The sequence below is a fragment of the Mus caroli genome, unplaced genomic scaffold (genome assembly GCF_978045245.1).
Source record: "Mus caroli unplaced genomic scaffold, Mus_caroli_1 scaffold_11, whole genome shotgun sequence".
NCBI classification, from domain to species: domain Eukaryota; kingdom Metazoa; phylum Chordata; class Mammalia; order Rodentia; family Muridae; genus Mus; species Mus caroli.
The window spans coordinates 70,662,273-70,682,600 of record NW_028227266.1 but is presented as its reverse complement, the minus strand read 5'-3'; the positions used below and the strand labels follow the sequence as shown (position 1 = coordinate 70,682,600).

Here is a 20,328-nt window from a genome sequence, read left to right as displayed (position 1 = left end):
TCTCCCTCTCTCCCTCTCTCCCTCTCTCCCTCTCTCCCTCTCTCCTCTCTCCCTCTCTCCCTCTCTCCCTCTCTCCCTCTCTCCCTCTCTCCCTCTCTCCCTCTCTCCCTCTCTCCCTCTCTCCCTCTCTCCCTCTCCTCCCTCTCTCCCTCTCTCCCTCTCTCCCTCTCTCCCTCTCTCCCTCTCTCCCTCTCTCCCTCTCTCCCTCTCTCCCTCTCTCCCTCTCTCCCTCTCTCCCTCTCTCTCCTCTCTCCCTCTCTCCCTCTCTCCCTCTCTCCCTCTCTCCTCTCTCCCTCTCTCCCTCTCTCCCTCTCTCCCTCTCTCCCTCTCTCCCTCTCTCCCTCTCTCCCTCTCCCTCTCCCCTCTCCCCCTCTCCCCCTCTCCCCCTCTCCCCCTCTCCCCCTCTCCCCCTCTCCCTCTCCCCCTCTCCCCTCTCCCTCTCCCTCTCCCTCTCCCTCTCCCTCTCCCTCTCCCTCTCCCTCTCCCTCTCCCTCTCCCTCTCCCTCTCCCTCTCCCTCTCCCTCTCCTTTCCTTTCTCCTTTCCTTTCCTTTCCGAGATAGTCTTTCTATATAGCTTTGGCTCACCTGGAACTCAATATGTAGATCAAGCAAGACACAATCGCAAAAACTGCTTCTGCCTCCCAAGTGCTGGGCTTAGGGGCATGCCTACCATACTCAGCTGTGATTGTTCTTATGAAATGTTTTTACAAGGACAAAAAGGCCAGCTGCTTTCATTAAATCCAAACTATTGTTTTTAGAAACAAGGCCTTAAGTTGGTTTGATCCTAACTGTGGAGTATGAGATGCATCCTCATCTCAGTCATTTGAACACTTACTTGGTTCTTAGCAGTGCTGCAATTTTTTGGAGGACTTATGTCACCACAGGGTGGCTTTGAGAGTGTAAAGATTTCCATTTGCTCTGTCAGCTTCCTGCTTAGTGTTCAAGATGTGAGCTCAGATTGAAATTCCAGCCTGCTTACCTACTGCTCTACCATCTTGGACTCTGGTCCCTCTGGAACCCTAAGCTCAAACAAACCTTCCTATAAGTTTCATTTTTTCATATTGTTTTGTCACAGCAATAGAAAAGTAACAATACACTTACCAGATAATTAAAAAATAGCATGCTAGGCATGATGGAACATGCCTGGAATTCCAGCATTTGGGAAGCTAAGCTACAAATTTCTTTGTGAGCCTGAGCTACACAGCAAACACACACACACACACCCTCCAGAAATCCAAATAATATGCTTTTAAGAATGGTGCACATGCACAAAAGAAGTCATTAGATATGCACTCTCTGTTAATTGGATATTAGCCCAGAAACATAGAACACCCAAGATACAATTTACAAAACACAAGAAAATCAGGAAGAGGGAAGACCAATGGGTGGATACTTCATTCCTCCTTAGAATAGGGAACAAAATACCCATGAAAGGAGTTACAGAGACAAAGTTTGGAGCCAAGATGAAAGGATGGAGTATCCAGAGACTACCCCACACAGGGATCCATCCCATAATCAGCCACCAAACCCAGACACTATTGCATATGCCAGAAAGATTTTGCTGAAGGGACCCTGTTATAGCTGTCTTGTATGAGGCTATGCCAGTGCCTGGCAAATACAGAAGTGGATGCTCACATCTATAAGATGGAGCACAGGGTCCCCAATGGAGAAGCTAGAGAAAGCACCCAAGGAGCTAAAGGGGTCTGCAACCCTATAGGTGGAACAACAATATGAACTAACCAGTACCCCCAGAGCTCGTATCTCTAGCTGCATATGTATCAGAAGATGGCCTAGTCAGCCACCCCTGGAAGAGAGGCCCCTTGGTATTGCAACCTTTATATGCCTCAGTACAGGGGAACACCAGGGCCAAGAAGCAGGAGTGGGTGGGTAGGGGAACAGGGTGGAGGGAGAGTATAGGAAACTTTCTGGATAGCATTTGAAATGTATATAAAGAAAATATCTAATAAAAAAAAAGAATGGGCACATAAAATAAACAGTTATAATATATTTTATGTAATTGATTCCATTCAGAAAAGCAGGCTTTATGATAAACTGGGTATGCATGTGCATGCATATGCGCGCGTGCACACACACACACACAGAGTTTAAAAAAAAGAAAGCAGTGCTTCGGTGTTGATGGGTTTACTAATTCTTACATATTTTAATTCTGAAAAGAAACATAATTATGTTTTTGAAAATTAGTCAAAGTACTTCAAGTTTTTTGTTTTTTGTTTTTTTTTAAAGATTTTATTTATACATAAATACACTGTAGCAGTCTTCAGACACACCAGAGGTGGGCATCAGATCTCATTACGGATGGTTGTGAGCCACCATGTGGTTGCTGGGATTTGAACTCAGGACCCTTGGAAGAGCAGCCAGTGTTCTTAACTGCTGATCCATTTCTCCAGCCCTCAAATTTTTCATAATTGTTTACTGTTCTCATAACTGTTATTTGAATCTATGGATCACTGAATTACTCTAAAGTTGTTGATTTGCTATATAAGTACTAAAAATGGAAAGGAAAGAAAATAAATGGGAATTTTTTCCCCAGGTATTTCAAAACAGTTGCGATTCCTCGTTCTATTGTGATGCTTTTGCATTTCTCTTTAGATTTTCTTGTTTTCTACATTTTATCAGTTTGTATAACATCCTTATAAAGTTTATCTTCAGGTGTTGTCTTGTTTTTGTTGTGGTTGAAGCTTTAGAAGTTTCTTTATTGCTGTCATATTTTTATATTTCTACAGCCATTGTCTTGGGCAGAAAGGGGTCATTGATACAAAGTGATTTCTTTTGTCAGTGCCAGCCACAACATTCAGTTAGTCCCGCTGTGTTGACAATAAACCACAGGTGAAAACCTAGCCAGATCCAGGTTACTCTGTAATAGCCCTTGAGCCTGTCCTTGTCCACTATTAGTATTTAACTATGTAATATATTAGCATTTTTAATTAATCTTTGCCTTTTCTTCATCTTGTAAAAGGTGTTACAAGTCTTTTGATTAAAAATTGACTGTGTGGTTTCTACTGTCTGAGATGGTTTCTATAGCTTGCTCCTGTCTTTTTTTTTTAAACAAATATATTTAAAACACTGCATTTATTAATGGTTTGCTATAAAAACATTAAGATAAGTTTTTGTCTTATGTCCAATAGGGTAGAATTCATCATAAGTTTCCAACATATAATTGTTTGACAGTACTTTGTATACATAAGTTAAACAATTATTTGGAGTTTTATGTCATGTTATTCTATATATTCTATGGGTTAATAATAGTCTTTATCTTTAGTTGAGTCTATTGGAAAGCCTGTATTCTGTTTATAATGCTCATTACAAAGAAAATGCTTAGAAAGTACCACTTGGGTAGCTTGTGGTCTTGGAAAGATATAAACTGTGCCTTTCCATGACACGTTGCATGTGTAGAGTCTTTACTAAATTGTAAATTTTAATAAGATTCTTCTAAGAACAAATAAAGTACTTAATGTGTTTTGAACATTGTTTCACTTTAAATTGTGCCTGGAATATTATCTGTACAGTAGTTCCTCTTTACCTGTGGGGACATATTCCAAACTACCTGCATATACTCAAAACTGAAAATCGTACGAACTCCTCCCTCATATATATGTATGTACGTATGTATGTATGTATGCCAGAGATGAACTCAGATTTCTGAAATTAGGCAGTGAGATTATCAATAGCTAATCTATACATAGAATAGTTATAATAATAGTATATAGGATCCCTTCTTTTCATCTCTCTCTCTCTCCTTCTTTCTTTCTCTCTATCTTTTTGTCTTTCTGTTGTTTATTTTGTTTGACAGGGTTTGTTTCTGTAGTCCAGGCTGACCTGCAGTTCATCTCTTTCAACCAGACTGGCCTCAAATCAGAGATCCTTTTGCTTCTGCCTTCTGAGTGCTGGAATTAAAGACATGTACCATCATGCCCTGCAATTTTCTTAAGAAAACTCTTAGGCCCCAGTAACCAAGTTAGTCAGGAAGACATTCTGCTGTGCAACCTGGCGTCTGACTCTTGTTTGTTCAAGCCTTGGACTCAGGTTGCCTCAGAAGTTTTGGCATTTTAGCTACTGAACACTACATTCTCACCTACATTACAGATGACTTCTAGGAATACTCTGAAAGAGTTCCTAAACTTAGTAATTTCTTTTTTTATTATTATTATTTTTTATATATTTTTTATTAGGTATTTTCCTCATTTACATTTCCAGTGCTATCCCAAAAGTCCCCCATACCCTCCCCCCCACTCCCCTACCCACCCACTCCCACTTTTTGGCCCTGGCGTTCCCCTGTAGTGGGGCATATCAAGTTTGCAAGTCCAGTGGGCCTCTCTTTCCAGTGATGGCCAACTAGGCCATCTTTTGATACATATGCAGCTAGAGTCAAGAGCTCCGGGGTACTGGTTAGTTCATAATGTTGTTCTACCCGCTCCTTGGGTACTTTCTCTACCTCCTTCATTGGGGGCCCTGTGACCCATCCAATAGCTGACTGTGAGCATCCACTTATGTGTTTGCTAGGCCCCGGCATAGTCTCACAAGAGACAGCTATATCAGGGTCCTTTCAGCAAACTCTTGCTAGTGTATGCAATGATGTCATTGTTTGGAGGCTGACTATGGGATGGATCCCTGGATATGGCAGTCTCTAGATGGTCCATCCTTTTGTCTCAGCTCCAAACTTTGTCTCTGTAACTCCTTCCATAGGTGTTTTGTTCCCAATTCTAAGAAGGGGCAAAGTGTTCACACTATGGTCTTCCTTCTTCTTGAGTTTCATGCGTTTAGCAAATGTATCTTATATCTTGGGTATTCTAAGTTTCTGGGCTAATATCCACTTATCAGTGAGTAAATATCATTTGAGTTCTTTTGTGATTGGGTTACCTCACTCAGGATAATGCCCTCCAGGTCCATCCACTTGCCTAGGAATTTCATAAATTCATTCTTTTTAATAGCTGAGTCGTACTCCATTTTGTGATGTACCACATTTTCTGTATCCATTCCTTTGTTGAGGGGCATCTGGGTTCTTTCTAGCTTCTGGCTATTATAAATAAGGCTGCTATGAACATAGTGGAGCATGTTTCTTTCTTACTAGTTGGAACATCTTCTGGATATATGCCCAGGAGGGGCATTGCGGGATCTGCTGGTAGTACCATGTCCAATTTTTTGAGGAACTGCCAGACTGATTTCCAGAGTGGTTGTACAAGCTTGCAATCCCACCAACAATGGAGGCGTGTTCCTCTTTCTCCACATCCTTGCCAGCATCTGCTGTCACCTGAATTTTTAATCTTAGCCATTCTGACTGTTGGGGGGTGGAATCTCAGGGTTGTTTTGCTTTGCATTTCCCTGATGATTAAGGATATTGAACATTTTTTCAGGTGTTTCTTAGCCATTCGGTATTCCTCAGGTGAGAATTCTTTGTTTAGCTCTGAGCCCCATTTTTTAATGGGGTTATTTGATTTTCTGGAATCCACCTTCTTGAGTTCTTTATATATATATATTGGATATTAGTCCCCTATCTGATTTAGGATAGGTAAAGATCCTTTCCCAATCTGTTGGTGGCCTTTTTGTCTTATTGACGGTGTCTTTTGCCTTACAGAAGCTTTACAATTTCATGAGGTCCCATTTGCCAATTCTCGATCTTACAGCACCAGCCATTGCTGTTCTATTCAGGAATTTTCCCCCTGTGCCAATATCTTTGAGGCTTTCCCCCACTTTCTCCTCTATAAGTTTCAGTGTCTCTGATTTTATTGATCCACTTAGATTTGACCTTAGTACAAGGAGATAGGAATGGATCAATTTGCATTCTTCTACATGTAACCACCAGTTGTGCCAGCACCATTTGTTGAAAATGCTGTCTTTTTTTTCCACTGGATGGTTTTAGCTCCCTTATTGAAGATCAAGTGACCATAGGAGTGTGGGTTTATTTCTGGGTCTTCAATTCTATTCCATTGGTCTACTTGTCTGTCGCTATACCAGTACCACGCCGTTTTTATCACAATTGCTCTGTAGTAAAGCTTTAGGTCAGGCATGGTGATTCCATCAGAGGTTCTTTTATCCTTGAGAAGAGTTCTTGCTATCCTAGGTTTTTTGTTATTCCAGATGAATTTGCAGATTGCTCTTTCTAATTCGTTGAAGAATTGAGTTGGAATTTTGATGGGGATTGCATTGAATCTGTAGATTGCTTTTGGCAAGATAGCCATTTTTACAATGTTGATCCTGCCAATCCATGAGCATGGGCGGTCTTTCCATCTTCTGAGATCTTCTTTAATTTCTTTCTTCAGGGACTTGAAGTTCTTATCATACAGATCTTTCACTTCCTTAATTAGAAACACCAAGGTATTTTATATTATTTGTAACTATTGAGAAGGGTGTTGTTTCCCTAATTTCTTTCTCAGCCTGTTTATTCTTTGTGTAGAGAAAGGCCATTGACTTGTTTGAATTAATTTTATATCCAGCTACTTCACCGAAGCTGTTAATTAGGTTTAGGAGTTCTCTGGTGGAATTTTTAGGGTCACTTATATATACTACCATATCATCTGTAAAAAGTGATATTTTGACTTCTTCTTTTCCAATTTGTATCCCCTTGATCTCCTTTTGTTGTCTAATTGCTCTGGCTAGGACTTCAAGTACAATGTTGAATAGGTAGGGAGAGAGTGGACAGCCTTGTCTAGTCCCTGATTTTAGTGGGATTGCTTCCAGCTTCTTACCATTTACTTTGATGTTGGCTACTGGTTTGCTGTAGATTGCTTTTTATCATGGTTAGGTATGGGCCTTGAATTCCTGATCTTTCCAAGACTTTTATCATGAATGGGTGTTGTAGTTTGTCAAATGCTTTTTCAGCATCTAACGAGATGATCATGTGGTTTTTGTCTTTGAGTTTGTTTATATAATGAATTACGTTGATGGATTTATGTATATTAAACCATCCCTGCATCCCTAGAATAAAACCTACTTGGTCAGGATGAATGATTGTTTTAATGTGTTCTTGGATTCAGTTAACGAGAATTTTATTGAGTATTTTTGCATCGATATTCATAAGGGAAATTGGTCTGAAGTTCTCTATTTTTGTTGGATCTTTCTGTGCTTTAGGTATCAGAGTAATTGTTGCTTCATAGAATGAGTTGGGTAGAGTAACTTCTACTTCTATTTTGTGTAATAGTTTGTTGTGAAAAACTGGAATTAGATCTTCTTTGAAGGTTTGATAGAACTCTGCACTAAACCCATCTGGTCCTGGGCTTTTTTTGGTTGGGAGACTATTAATGACTGCTTCTATTTCTTTAGGGGATATGGGACTGTTTGATCATTAACTTGATCCTGGTTTAACTTTGGTACCTGGTATCTGTCTAGAAATTTGTCCATTCCGTCCAGGTTTTCCAGTTTTGTTGAGTATAGCCTTTTGTAGAAGGATCTGAAGGTGTTTTGTATTTCTTCAGGATCTGTTGTTATGTCTCCCTTTTCATTTCTGATTAATTATTTAGGATGCTGTCCCTGTGCCCTCTAGTGAGTCTGGCTAAGGGTTTATCTATCCTGTTGATTTTCTCAAAGAACCAGCTCCTCGTTTGGTTGATTCTTTGAATAGTTCTTCTTGTTTCCACTTGGTTGATTTCGCCCCTGAGTTTGATTATTTCCTGCCATCTACTCCTCTCGGGTGAATTTGCTTCCTTTTTTTCTAGAGCTTTTAGGTGTGTTGTCAAGCTGCTAGTGTGTGCTCTCTCTACTTTCTTTTTGGAGGCACTCAGAGTTATGAGTTTCCCTCTTAAAAATGCTTTCATATTGTCCCATAAGTTTGGGTATATTGTGGCTTCATTTTCATTAAACTCTAAAAAGTCTTTAATTTCTTTCTTTATTCCTTCCTTGACCAAGGTATCATTGAGAAGAGTATTGTTCAGTTTCCACGTGAATGTTTGCTTTCCGTTATTTATGTTGTTATTGAAGATCAGCCTTAGTCCATGGTGGTCTGATAGGATGCATGGAATTATTTCAATATTTTTGTATCTGTTGAGGCCTGTTTTGTGACCAATTATATGTTCAGTTTTGGAGAAGGTACCATGAGGTGCTGAGAAGAAGGTATATCCTTTTGTTTTAGGATAAACTGTTCTGTAGATATCTGTTAAGTCCATTTGTTTCCTCACTTCTGTTAGTTTCACTGTGTCCCTGTTTAGTTTCTGTTTCCACGATCTGTCCATTGATGAAAGTGGTGTGTTGAAGTCTCCCACTATTATTGTGTGAGGTGCAATATGTGCTCTGAGCTTTACTAAAGTTTCTTTAATGAATGATGAATGTGGCTTCCCTTTCATTTGGAGCATAGATATTCAGAATTGAGAGTTCCTATTGGAGTATTTTACCTTTGATGACTATGAAGTGTCCCTTCTTGTCTTTTTTGATAACTTTGGGTTGGAAGTCGATTTTATTCGATATTAGAATGGCTACTCCAGCTTATTTCTTCAGACCATTTGCTTGGAGAATTGTTTTCCAGCCTTTCACTCTGAGGTAGTGTCTGTCTTTTTTCCCCAAGTTGGGTTTCCTGAAAGCAGCAGAATGTTGGGTCCTGTTTGTGTAGCCAGTCTGTTAGTCTATGTCTTTTTATTGGGGAATTGATTCCATTGTTATTAAAAGATATTAAGGAAACGTAATTGTTGCTTCCTATTATTTTTGTTTTTAGAGTTGGCATTCTGTTCTTGTGGCTGTCTTCTTTTTGGTTTGTTGAGGAATTACTTTCTGGCTTTTTCTAGGGCGTGGTTTCCGTCGTATTTTTTTTTTTTTTTTTTTTTTTTTTTTTTTTTTCTGTTATTATCCTTTGAAGGGCTGGATTCGTGGAAAGATAATGAGTGAATTTGGTTTTGTTGTGGAAAACTTTGGTTTCTCAATCTATGGTAATTGAGAGTTTTGCTGGGTATAGTAGCCTGGGCTGGCATTTGTGTTCTCTTAGGGTCTGTTTAACATCTGTCAGGATCTTCTGGCTTTCATAGTCTCTGGTGAAAAGTCTGGTGTAATTCTGATAGGCTTGCCTTTATATGTTACTTGACCTTTTTCCCTTACTGCTTTTAGTATTCTATCTTTATTTAGTGCATTTGTTGTTCTGATTATTATGTGCCGGGAGGAATTTCTTTTCTGGTTCAGTCTATTTGGAGTTCTGTAGGCTTCTTGTATGTTCATGGGCATCTCTTTCTTTAGGTTTGGGAAGTTTTCTTCTATAATTTTGTTGAAGATGTTTGCTGGTCCTTTGAGTTGAAAATCTTCATTCTCATCCACTCCTATTATCCGTAGGTTTGGTCTTCTCATTGTGTCCTGTATTTCTTGGATGTTTTGAGTTAGGATCATTTTGCATTTTACATTTTCCTTGATTGTTGTGCCGATGTTCTCTATGGAATCTTCTGCACCTGAGATTCTCTCTTCCATCTCTTGTATTCTGTTGCTGATGCTCGTATCTATGGTTCCAGATTTCTTTCCTAGGGTTTCTATCTCCAGTGTTGCCTCATTTTGGGTTTTCTTTATTGTGTCTACTTCCCTTTTTAGGTCTAGTATGGTTTTGTTCAATTCCATCACCTGTTTGGTCTGGTTTTCCTGCAATTCTTTAAGGGATTTTTGTGCTTCCTCTTTAAGGTCTTCTACCTGTTTAGCCGTGTTCTCCTGTATTTCTTTAAGTGAGTTATTAAAGTCCTTCTTGATGTCCTCTACCATCATCATGAGATATGCTGTTAAATACGGGTCTAGTTTTTCGGTTGTGTTGGGGTGCCCAGGACTGGGTGGGGTGGGAGTGCTGTGTTCTGATGATGGTGAGTGGTCTTGGTTTCTGTTAGTAAGATTCTTACATTTGCCTTTCGTCATCTGGTAATCTCTGGGGTTAGTTGTTGTAGTTGTCTCTGGTTAGAGCTTGTTCCTCAGGTGATTATGTTTGCCTCTATCAGCAGACCTGGGCGACAAGCTCTCTCCTAAGTTTCACTGTTCAGAGTACTCCCTGCAGGCAAGCTCTCCTCTTGCAGGGAAGATGCCCAGATACCTGGTGTTCGAACCTGCCTCCTGGCAGAAGTTGTGATCCACTCACAGAGGTCTTAAGATCCCGTGGAGGGTTCTGTGGGTACCTTGTAGGTGACCGCAGACTCTGCGCCCAACCTACCCCGGTGCTGGCGGGGACCGGAAGGGACTTGTGCGCCTGATCAGGCCGGGTTTCTGCTTCCCTAATTAATGCAGTCTCATGTCCCGTGTGATTGGATTGGAGCTGAAGCTGTGTTCCACTCACCAGAGATCTTAAGATCCCGTGGAGGGTCCTGTGGGTACCTTGAGGGTGTCCACACACTCCAGGCGCCCAAGCTACCCCGATGCTGGCGGGACCGGAAGGGACTTGTCTTAGTAATTTCTAACATCTGTTTTTTTTTTTTTTTGAGTACAAAGGAAAGAAAGCCAACATTGATATTTAGTGTACAAATTATCTTAGAAAGAGCTGGGGAATACATATTGTCCTTAGGAATCAAAGATGAAAATCGTGGATTTTTAATATAGAAAATGCCGGAATAACTAGATTGAACCATAATATGATAAATGACCAATTTAGAGATTACCAGTTTTTCGTAGAAACAATGGGAAGGTTTAGGTATAGAACCTGGCATCAGACAAGGATGATGGTAACTGATCCTTCATCCCCTTTAAGAACTTTACTTTGCAGCTACATTGTGAGTAACAGCTGTGAAGAGATGGAATTGCTACCACAGGGTTACTGCAGTGCAATCTTTTGTCACTGTGGTTAGTTGGGATAGGTAATTTGAGATTCTCTATTTTCTGTTAAGAATATTAACTCTCTAATCTGATAGAAACACATGTATCAAACTCAATATTACATGGATAGCTTTGTTTTTATTGTTGAAGAACTGAAATCTTCATATTTTTATATATGGAAAGTGTGTGGGTAATGGGTAGAAAAATGGAGGCACTTATGTGAAAATCCATCTGAAAGTCTCCAAAGAAATGTCTTAGTTCTGAAATGTCATGATATACAGAGGGTATCATTTAGGGGAATAATGGTGAGAGTAACTCTGAAGCAACTACCTTGCTACATGCTACTGAGTCAAAGAGTATGATACAGCCAGTTTCACAATGATTCTCATACCATCATGTGAACGTCGTTCTCTTATGCACTATCTGAAACATCATAAACATGGCTTTAGAATTTATATTGTACACTGTCTGCTTTCTTTAGGTATTGATGAGCGTGGAGGAACAACATCTTGGGGAACAAGTGGTCAACCAAGCCCCTCCTATGATTCATCTAGAGTAAGTTTTCTTAAGTCTTGGTTACAACTGTAAAGATGATTGGGCTGAGTAAATGAGGTTTTCCATAAATGAACTTTTCATAACAAATAAAAGTTATCTTATGTTGTGGAAATATAGAATATGCACAGCCTTCATCGTGGATTTAATCTGCTGTCCTGCTTTTGACGTTTATTACAATTCTTATACCTGAAGAAATACTCTTGGTATTATCCAGATCCGCTTTGCCTACAGTGCTCCTCTGTGATGCTGGAGGAGCTCAGAGTACCCATCTGATGTTCTTTCTACTGAATTACTATTTCTTTGTGTGTTACCTGTTTCAGGAGATGGTAGTGACTTTTAGCTTCCTTTTCAAGCTGAGTTCCAGAGGTTACCAGTTATTCGTATTGGGTACTCAGTAGTCTTATCTCTAGAAACCATGTCAAAATAGATGTAAAATATGGTATTTCTTGGTTAACAATAGAAAATAAGACCAACTTTGTGTTCTACACACCAAAAGGGGTAAAGATTAGGGCCTTTTCTAGCAAGAAAACTATGTAAAAATTTCTGGTAAAGGTTTGAAATGGGACCAGAGACAGAAAATGAAAGAACTATAAATAAAACACTTTGTTCTCAGCCACTAGTGCAGTGGTAGGGTTACAAAGTGGGATACTTTTTAAAAGGCTGTATGTTACTGATATTTAGAAGGCTTGACATAATCTACTCTGGATGAGAAGAAATTTCTTTGGGCTCATCGTTTAAAGGTAGGGACAGGTTGGTGGTGTTGATGCTACAAGCCTGGCTCCTGTTAGTGTGGGGCAGCTTGCTCACTTCTCAGCTGATCAGGAAACAGACCTTGAGTAAAACTAGATTGTAGTTCACAAAACCTTTCTTCCTTCCTTACCCCACTTGCTGCAGTGAGGCCCTACTTCCTAGAGGTTCTAATTTCTAGAAACTGTCGTCAGGTTAGATCACATGACATGAATCTGTCAGGATCATTTCACATGCAAACCATAATGCTATATGTAAATGAATGAGACATTTCTTTTCTCTTACAGGAAACCAGGAGATTTATATATGAACATATAACTTTAAAGTATCTTAAAGAGTAGAAAGAAAGAAGCATGCAGTTGGCTTGTATGCAATTGGGCTGCTTGCTTTTGATATACTTCTGTCAGTATCAAAGTGCTTCTGAAAACAAGAGGTTTTGCTGTTTTGTTAGGCCACACTCTAATTTAAATATGTTGGGAAGGACTATTATTATTTTGAGGAAAACAGATAGACAGATGCTGTCTCTATTAACATTGTGGGAATCAGTGGCCAAAATAGCTGTCATAATGTGAAGTGCTTTGACAGGATTTAGATTTTACTGTTCATTCCTGGACACATTTTCATATCTTGGAGATTTTAAACTTGTAGATGTTCAATTTTTTCCCAATTCTGAAGAGAATTTTTGATTCTCTGAAAAATATTTGAGTGTGTTTCTTGCTTATATATTTGAAATTACAGTTTTTTATAGTAGAAATTTTAGTATATGTAAATATTTGAAAACTTTCCTTCAGAGGCTCAAGTTCCTGTCTTAGAGTGCATTAGATGATTCCTTCCTAGTTCAATTTACTTCACTCTCAGCTTCCTGAGTTTTTCTACTTGAATATTAGATGGGATTTTAGGAGAAGAACATAAAACAAACAGTGTATCCAAGCACTTAACAGATTGATCATTCTGACATTGTAATTGCATCAGTGATGGCACTCAAAGACAATCCTGCTGTTTTTGCTGTTTGATCTATAGGTTACATGAGAAAGCTGTCTTCTATTCTGAATGTATTTATTAGCTTATTTTTAGTGTAGGTTGTGGTAGAGAAAAGTCGAACTAATTCTGTGGTCAGCCAGCTTCCTGTTTAACCCAGGCACATTCCTAGGTACCCAGCTTACTGCTCTTAAACATCTTTTCCAGGACTAGAACAGTCACTGCAGCTAAGTTCCTTTTATATATGACCTCTCCAGGTCTTAATAGATCTGAAAAGTAGCCCTCACCGTGTAGAGGCAGTTAAGTTTCTGGTTATTAGAATTACTCACAGAAGCCCATTAACAGAGGGTTTTTTTTTTTTTTAAATACTTTGTTTTGTTTGTTTGTTTGTTTGTTTTATTGGATATTCTCATTTACATTTCAAATGTTCTCCCCTTTCGCAATTTCCCCTCCCAGAAACCCCCTATCCCATCCCACCTCCTCCTGCTTCTATGAGGGTGTGCCCCCAACCACCCACCCACTCCCACCTCCCTGCCCTCTCCCACCTCTCTGCCCTCTCATTCCCCTACACTGGGACATTAAGCCTTCACAGGACCAAGGTCCTCTTTTTCCATCCTCTGCTACATATAAGGCTGGAACCATGGCCCCCTCCATATGAATTCCTTGGTTGGTGGTTTAGACCCTGAGAGCCCTGGTTGGTTGATATTGTTGTCCTTCCTATGGGGTTGCAAATCCCTTTAGCTCCTTCAGTTCTTTCTCTAATCCCGTGATCAGTTCAGTGGTTGGCTCTGTATATGTCAGGCTCTAATAAGAGCCTCCCAGGAGACACCTATATCAGGCTCCTGTCAGCAAGCACTTCTTGGCATCCACAATAGTGTCTGTGTTTGGTGACTGTATATGGGATGGATACCTAGGTGGGACAGTCTCTGGGTGGCCTTTCCTTAACTCTCTGCTCCACACTTTGTCTCCGTATTTGCTCCTGTGAATATTTTGTTATCCCTTCAAAGTGTGAGCGCTTTGGTCTTCCTTCTTCTTGAGCTTCACATGGTCTGTGAATTGTATCTTGGGTATTCCGAGCTTTTGGGCTAATATTCAATTATCAGTGAGTGCATACCATGTGTGTTCTTTTGTGATTGGGTTACCTCATTCAGGATGATATTTTCTAGTTCCATCCATTAACAGAGCGTTGTTGAGGGAGATACTGGAGCAGACATGATACTTAGTGGTAATGTTAGAAGTGATAGAATAATGTTAGAAGAAGTGATAGACTTATGTAATGTTCTTAGGCTTCAAACCTTAGAGGGTGGGAGTACTGCTTTTGTGTATGCTCTCATGCCTTCTCTTGTCTGTGCATTCTTGATGCTTTGTCTGTCTGTGCAGAACAAATACACAAACATGAAAAAAGTACTATGATATGAAAGACCCAGTTTTAAAACTTTGTCAAAATTGAAGCACCAGAGATGAACAAGATTTAAATATTGCATAGTGCAGACCTACAAGAAATATAGGCAACAAGTTTTTATATCTCTTCTTATCCTTTAATGCGAGGAATATTTTCTCTATTTGAGATTGTACCAGGTATAAAGGCCAGGAAATTGGATTGTTCTAGTTGATTGCTGTGTTAATGATTGTTTGAGTTTCAGGTTTTCCTACTTTTTACTATCAGTGTTATTCTGGACAGGTTATTTAAATTTACTGTACATCACTCATTTGTAAAATGGGATTGGTGTTAGCTATTTTATGAAGTTGTTAAAAGGCTTAAATGGAATGGTTGGTGTCTGATATGCACTGTTCTGTGAGTGCCTTTAGAATTCATCCTCTAGAAGTTTGTGTCTAATCAAACTGAAACAAATGAATGCATTTGCAAGAGATGCTGCCATATAAATCTAATGAGAACTTTTGCTCTTTTACTAATTAATAAACATTTTTCTTTTGGATCTATAACAAATGTTAGTAACATCAATTTCCCTTCCCTTGCAATTATGCATTACTCTCTTGAAAAAGCGCATCTCTTTCTGTGAAACAATGATTTAAAAGTTTTTCTTTCTGCATAAAGCAATGTTTTATGCATGATAGCTGTGCTATACTTAGTTAAATATAATCAAAATTTGGAAAAATAATTTTTCTTAGCACAATACATAGAACAGACCATTAAGTAATGCTCAGAGTTGTAAAAAAAATTCTTCCCTCGGGAAGAGCAACTGGCTGTCCAATACCTGATGGTCATCACTGAAGAAGTACATATGAGGAACATTACAGAGACTTGAGAAGGTTGTTTTTAGGAATGCATATATGTGCTCATAACAGTTAATGAAAAAAGAGGCCATGAATTTGAAAGAGCAAGATGATGCATATGTAAGAGTTTGAAGGGAAGAAAAGGAAGGGTGAAAATGATGTAATTATATGATTATATAGAATTTCAAAAATAAAAAAAAATGTTAAAAATTTTTATAAAAAAAGAACAACGATGAAAACTGTGAGGCTCACAATAGATGGTAGTCTGAGTGATTGGGGACAGCTGTTTATGCTTACAGACTTAATCTGCTCGTAGGCAGGTCAGAGACTTGTAGACTTGTATAGTAGATCATAGGAAAGTCACCTTTCTTTATGTTTTGTTTTTTTGTTTTTTTTTTTTGTCTTCAAAATTATAGTAATATTATACAGACCTCAAAGGGCATAGATAAAAGTGGAGATTATAGCTATGAAATATTTCATTTATTAATTTAACAAATGAAAACAATTACTGTTCTCAGTGCTTTATCTCAATATCAAATATATTAAATGCATTTTCATGGTTATATTATTTCCTGATATACACATTCTGTTTCTGAGATGTGACTGATACCTGGATCTGTAGGTCTTTTAAGTGGCCATATTGTTAGGTTTGCCCATTCTTGTACATACTGGTACCCATCCTAGCCTAAATTCTACCATGGTACCATAGAGATTTGTACCTCATAGCCTGCTCAAGATGCAGAACTTTTCTGCTGATTTTATATATGTGTATTTATATGTATATATGCATGTGTATGTGTGTTTGTATATTCTTTTTAAAATAAGACCAAATACTTTATTGCTACTTTGAAAGTTTATACAGGTTCACTGTCAACAAACAACTAATTTCTATATGTCATTAGCTACTATGAGTGGGCTTATTTTTTAAAGTCATTAGCATTTTCCATGTAAAATATTGCTGTTAAGATGAATATGTACTTATCATTGCTGCTACTATTTTTTTTTTTTTATAAAGAACCTTCATTGGCTTGAACTGAGTTTGGGTGTGTCTAAATTTCCCCAGGTCCCCCAACTCCCTTTTTGTATTGTGCTTTACAGAACAAAATAGTCATTTGCATTTTGCTCTTTTTATTTCCTCAGCTTTTGTCATATCATAGAATTTTTCACAACTGAAAAATGTGTTAGCTGCTATCATTTATCCTGGTTTCCAGATGAGAAACCAGGTTTGGAGAGTGTGAAGGTATAGCTTTGCAGGAGACCCACTATTTACATGAGGAAGGCTGCCCTGTGACTAGTCAGACTGCCTCTGGCCTGTGAATAGATTACACTTCAATGCCAGCATCTCTTGGCCCCTTTGCCTTGCCTCAGCACTTCTGGATTCAAAGAGTAGTAACATTTCTGTCACAACTTTGAAGGGAAAGTAGAAAGTTAAAACAAGAAAGGGAACATGTGGCTGGTGACAAATAATTTGGGACATGATGCTTCCTAGCCAGTGAGGGATGTGGTTCAGGTGGTGGAGTGTTTTCCTAGCACCTCATAAACTGCATGTGGCACCACCCTTCTGAGATTATAGCACTTTGGGAGGTAGAATCAGGAGAATTAGATAGTCAAGGTCAAATTGGGCTACATAGCAAGTTTGAGGCCGTTTTGGTTGAGAGATGGGGAGAGGAGGAAGAGGCAAGAGGGGAGATAGGAGAAAGAGGAGAGGGGGAAGGGAGGAGGGAGGAAGACAGAGATTCACATAGCAAAGGTAGTGTGTAGTGAGGCAGAACCATAGAATTAGTTGCTCAGTGTCAATTTGATCTAGCTGATAAGTGGGGGTGTCAGTTTCTATTTCTGATACAACTTAGACTTTGCTTTGTGATACTGAATGTGTTAAATTTCTTAATCTCAAACTTTCTCTTTTTTTCTTTCATTGATAGAAATGTAATGGCACTAATAATGGTTACACCACTACCCTTCCATTCTGTGCTGATAATACAGAGGGGATATGTGTTGATGGGTTGGGCTTTAAAAAAAGTCCTTCAGTTACTTTATGTATGAGACTTAGCACAGAATGATCTCAGGGACTTGTTACTTGTCTTTTTGGTTGTGAGCCTAGCCCTTAATGGCTGATCAATTTCTCCCAAGAGCTCCAGGGACTTTCTTCTAAGGGATGAGTAGTAGGCATGTTTTGAATTCTGTAGTACTTGCTCTGACTTTTGCTTCCTTATAGCAGTGCATTCACTGGGAGTTGAGTGTACTCAGAGCAGTGTTCACTTTATAGAATGCTAGTCAAAAAGAGTGTGCTGGGTAGAAAGAATAATATGAACTTACCAGGAGTTTAGAGTTGCTGGTCTTGCAAAGTTTGTGTATAGAGCCATAGACTGTGTAATTTGGATAAAGGGTAGAAGAAAAACTACTCAACTAAAATAAGAAAATAGTTTTCACAAACAATGAAAACTAAAACCAATATATAAGGTTATCTGGATGAAGTTGATGTTATTTTCTCTTGAAGCTTCTGCAGTGTTTGTGCCAGATGAGGCTAAAGGGAACTTTAATTTTGTTTAGTGCTCTCGCCATTCTTAGCTGGCATTCAGTATCTTTTTCATTCATGTAGGAGAGCTTGGCTGAGTGCCACTTAGTAGATTGTGAGCTAGATATGGGATAATAGAGCCTTGGATATCTTCATGTACTGTCTATACAAAATACACAGAGGTCATTTTGACCTCACTAAGGGGTTATACTGGCTAGAGATTTGGATTGACTTGCTTAGGTTTACAGGTCATAGAAGCCTTAGTAGTTGCTAGTAGAGCATAGGGACCTTTCTTCTTCTTCCACTGGAAATAGTGTTATGAGAAAACCCCATTGCAATAAGAATATTAAATTTATCCTGTAATCCCTCAATCCCTCAATACTAGGAATTGAACCCAGGGCCGCACGTATACTAGGTAAGTATTCTACTCTTTTTTTTTTTTTTTTTTTTTTTTTTTTTTTTTTGAGACAAGGTTTCTCTGTGTAGCCCTGGCTGTCCTGGAACTCACTTTGTAGACCAGGCTGGCCTCGAACTCATAAATCCTCCTGCCTCTGCCTCCCAAGTGCTGGAATTAAAGGCGTGTGCCCCCACTGCCCGGCAGTATTCTACTCTTGAGCTATATCCACAGCCTTTTCTTTTCAAACTTTTTATTTTGAGGCTGGAGAGGCAGACAGCTCAACAGTTAAAAATATTTGGCAGCTGTCGCAGGGCACCTGAGTTCAGTTCTTAGCAACCCCATCAGGTGGCTCAAAAGCACTTATAACTTGAGCATAGGAGATCTCACAGCTTCCTCCAGGCTCTGAAAACATCTATACATATACATGTGGCATATATTCAAGACAGGCAGATATTGTCACCACCTCCTTCTTCTTAAAGTAAACTTTTATTTTTTTATTTTTTATTTTTACTTTTTATTTTTTTGAGGTAGCATCTAAGTTGTCCATTCTGGCCTTGAATGTATTATGTAGCCCAATCCTCCTATGTCACCTTCCTAAGTAGCTGGGATTATAGACCTGTACTATCACACCTGACTTAGTTTGTTTGCCTTTAATGAATTTTTCTAGCATGCTCTCCACTCCCATTTTTAAGATTCTGCAGGTGGTAATTGCACCAAGGTTTTAGAATGCTAAAGGTGAATAAATGTATGTTTTAGAGTTCAGGAAGTATGCTTAGAAATAGTCCATACTTGCCTAAAAAGTTACATTTTAAAGCTTTTAATTATTTTAAGGCAATAAGATTGACGGTATAATTAGGTAGCAAATAATTAACTTCTAAAATAATTTTATTGCTTGTTCTAAATATTTGTCACTTTATTGAGGAGGAAGTGTTGAATAGGGTAAACAAGCATTTCTGTGAATATAATTGAAAGAGAAACAAACTTCTTGAAATAGGGAATGGTGGGATCATTAAGACAAAGGCCTCCTCACCCCGGATCACTAAATTCAGTAGATAGAAAGCCTCTCTTTAGGTGATTAGTAGATGAATAGTATAGGGTAAGAGAAGTAACTGTTCTCTAGGAAAAATGTAGTCTATCTTTCTGGGAATACATTCAATTAAAAGTAAACTTGTATATAGGGAATAGCACTCTAATGGGTCCAACATGAAATACTAAAAAGAAATATGATCTGAGAAGATTAACTATATAGATCTGCTTATCATAAAGTCATACTTGGGTTAGGGAAATAGGAACCAGACTACAAAGTAATGGAAACAGAAAATATTTTGCCGAAGGTGGCAGTGCTTGTGGAATAGCTGATATGACTAAGTGGCTGGGGAGCTGAGAATCCTCTAAACTCTTTTTGCCACAGAATGGTAACTGTAGAATTCAGTTCTCCCAAGTTTTCAGGCTGTAACAGGTTTGCTACTTTTTGTGTTAAAAAAACTACCTGATTGTTTAATTAAAAACAAAAAAGGTTTTTTTTGTGTGTGAAGAAAGGCTAAAAATAGCTTTCCTTCCTTGTGTCCATTTGTCAGGACTTAGATAGTTGAGCTTAGTGTTAGCATCTTCCCTATAGCAAGGAAGATGTATCCTCGAACCTGTTTACAATGTGTTCTTTTATATTTTGAGGGGGAGTGGTATAGATTTTATGGTGAGTAGGAAGTTTAAATGCACTAATTAGAAAGGACACACAAATTTTGAAATAGTATTTTATGCCTCTTGATCTCAGGTACAAAACAGGAGATGAAGCAGTTAAATAGCAAAGCAAGACAGAAGGGACAAAGAATTAAAGTAAGTGTTTTCTATGTATTGCATCTATGTTCCCATTAATCTCTGTTTTGTTACGTAACTGCTGCTTCAACATGTTCTAGATGTGAAGGAAGCTATGGGTGAGAAAGGGTGTGTTTTAAGGTTAGGTTTAAATGAGTCTGGGGAGTAATTATGACTCTTAGTGCATTCAGGGAGTCATCTGCCTGACCTGAATCTGTTCTTACTTAAGAAAAGGTAAATTATGAGATGTCAGCGCCTTTAAAATTTTGCAGCATGTTTTGTAAACTGAAAGAAATCACATAGGTTTAAATTGCCTACCATTCTAAGACATCCAAAGTGTCTCTTTTTTCAGACTACCTATTCTTAGAGCAAACATACC

General features: G+C 38.7%; 1 protein-coding gene across 7 annotated transcripts in view; it reads left to right on the top strand.

Moving 5' to 3' along the window:
* Nucleotides 1-20,328, top strand: part of Tcf12 (transcription factor 12) — a 269,146-nt gene that overhangs the window by 94,411 nt on the left and 154,407 nt on the right. For 5 of the 7 annotated variants that reach the window (XM_085844774.1, XM_029481234.2, XM_085844773.1 and 2 more), the window contains exon 4: nt 11,192-11,265. In XM_085844774.1, the coding sequence (XP_085700900.1) occupies nt 11,192-11,265 (74 nt within the window). Of the gene's footprint in view, nt 1-11,191; nt 11,266-19,908; nt 19,971-20,328 lie in introns of all 7 variants that reach the window. The other 2 variants (XM_085844776.1, XM_085844775.1) reach the window with 1 other exon arrangement.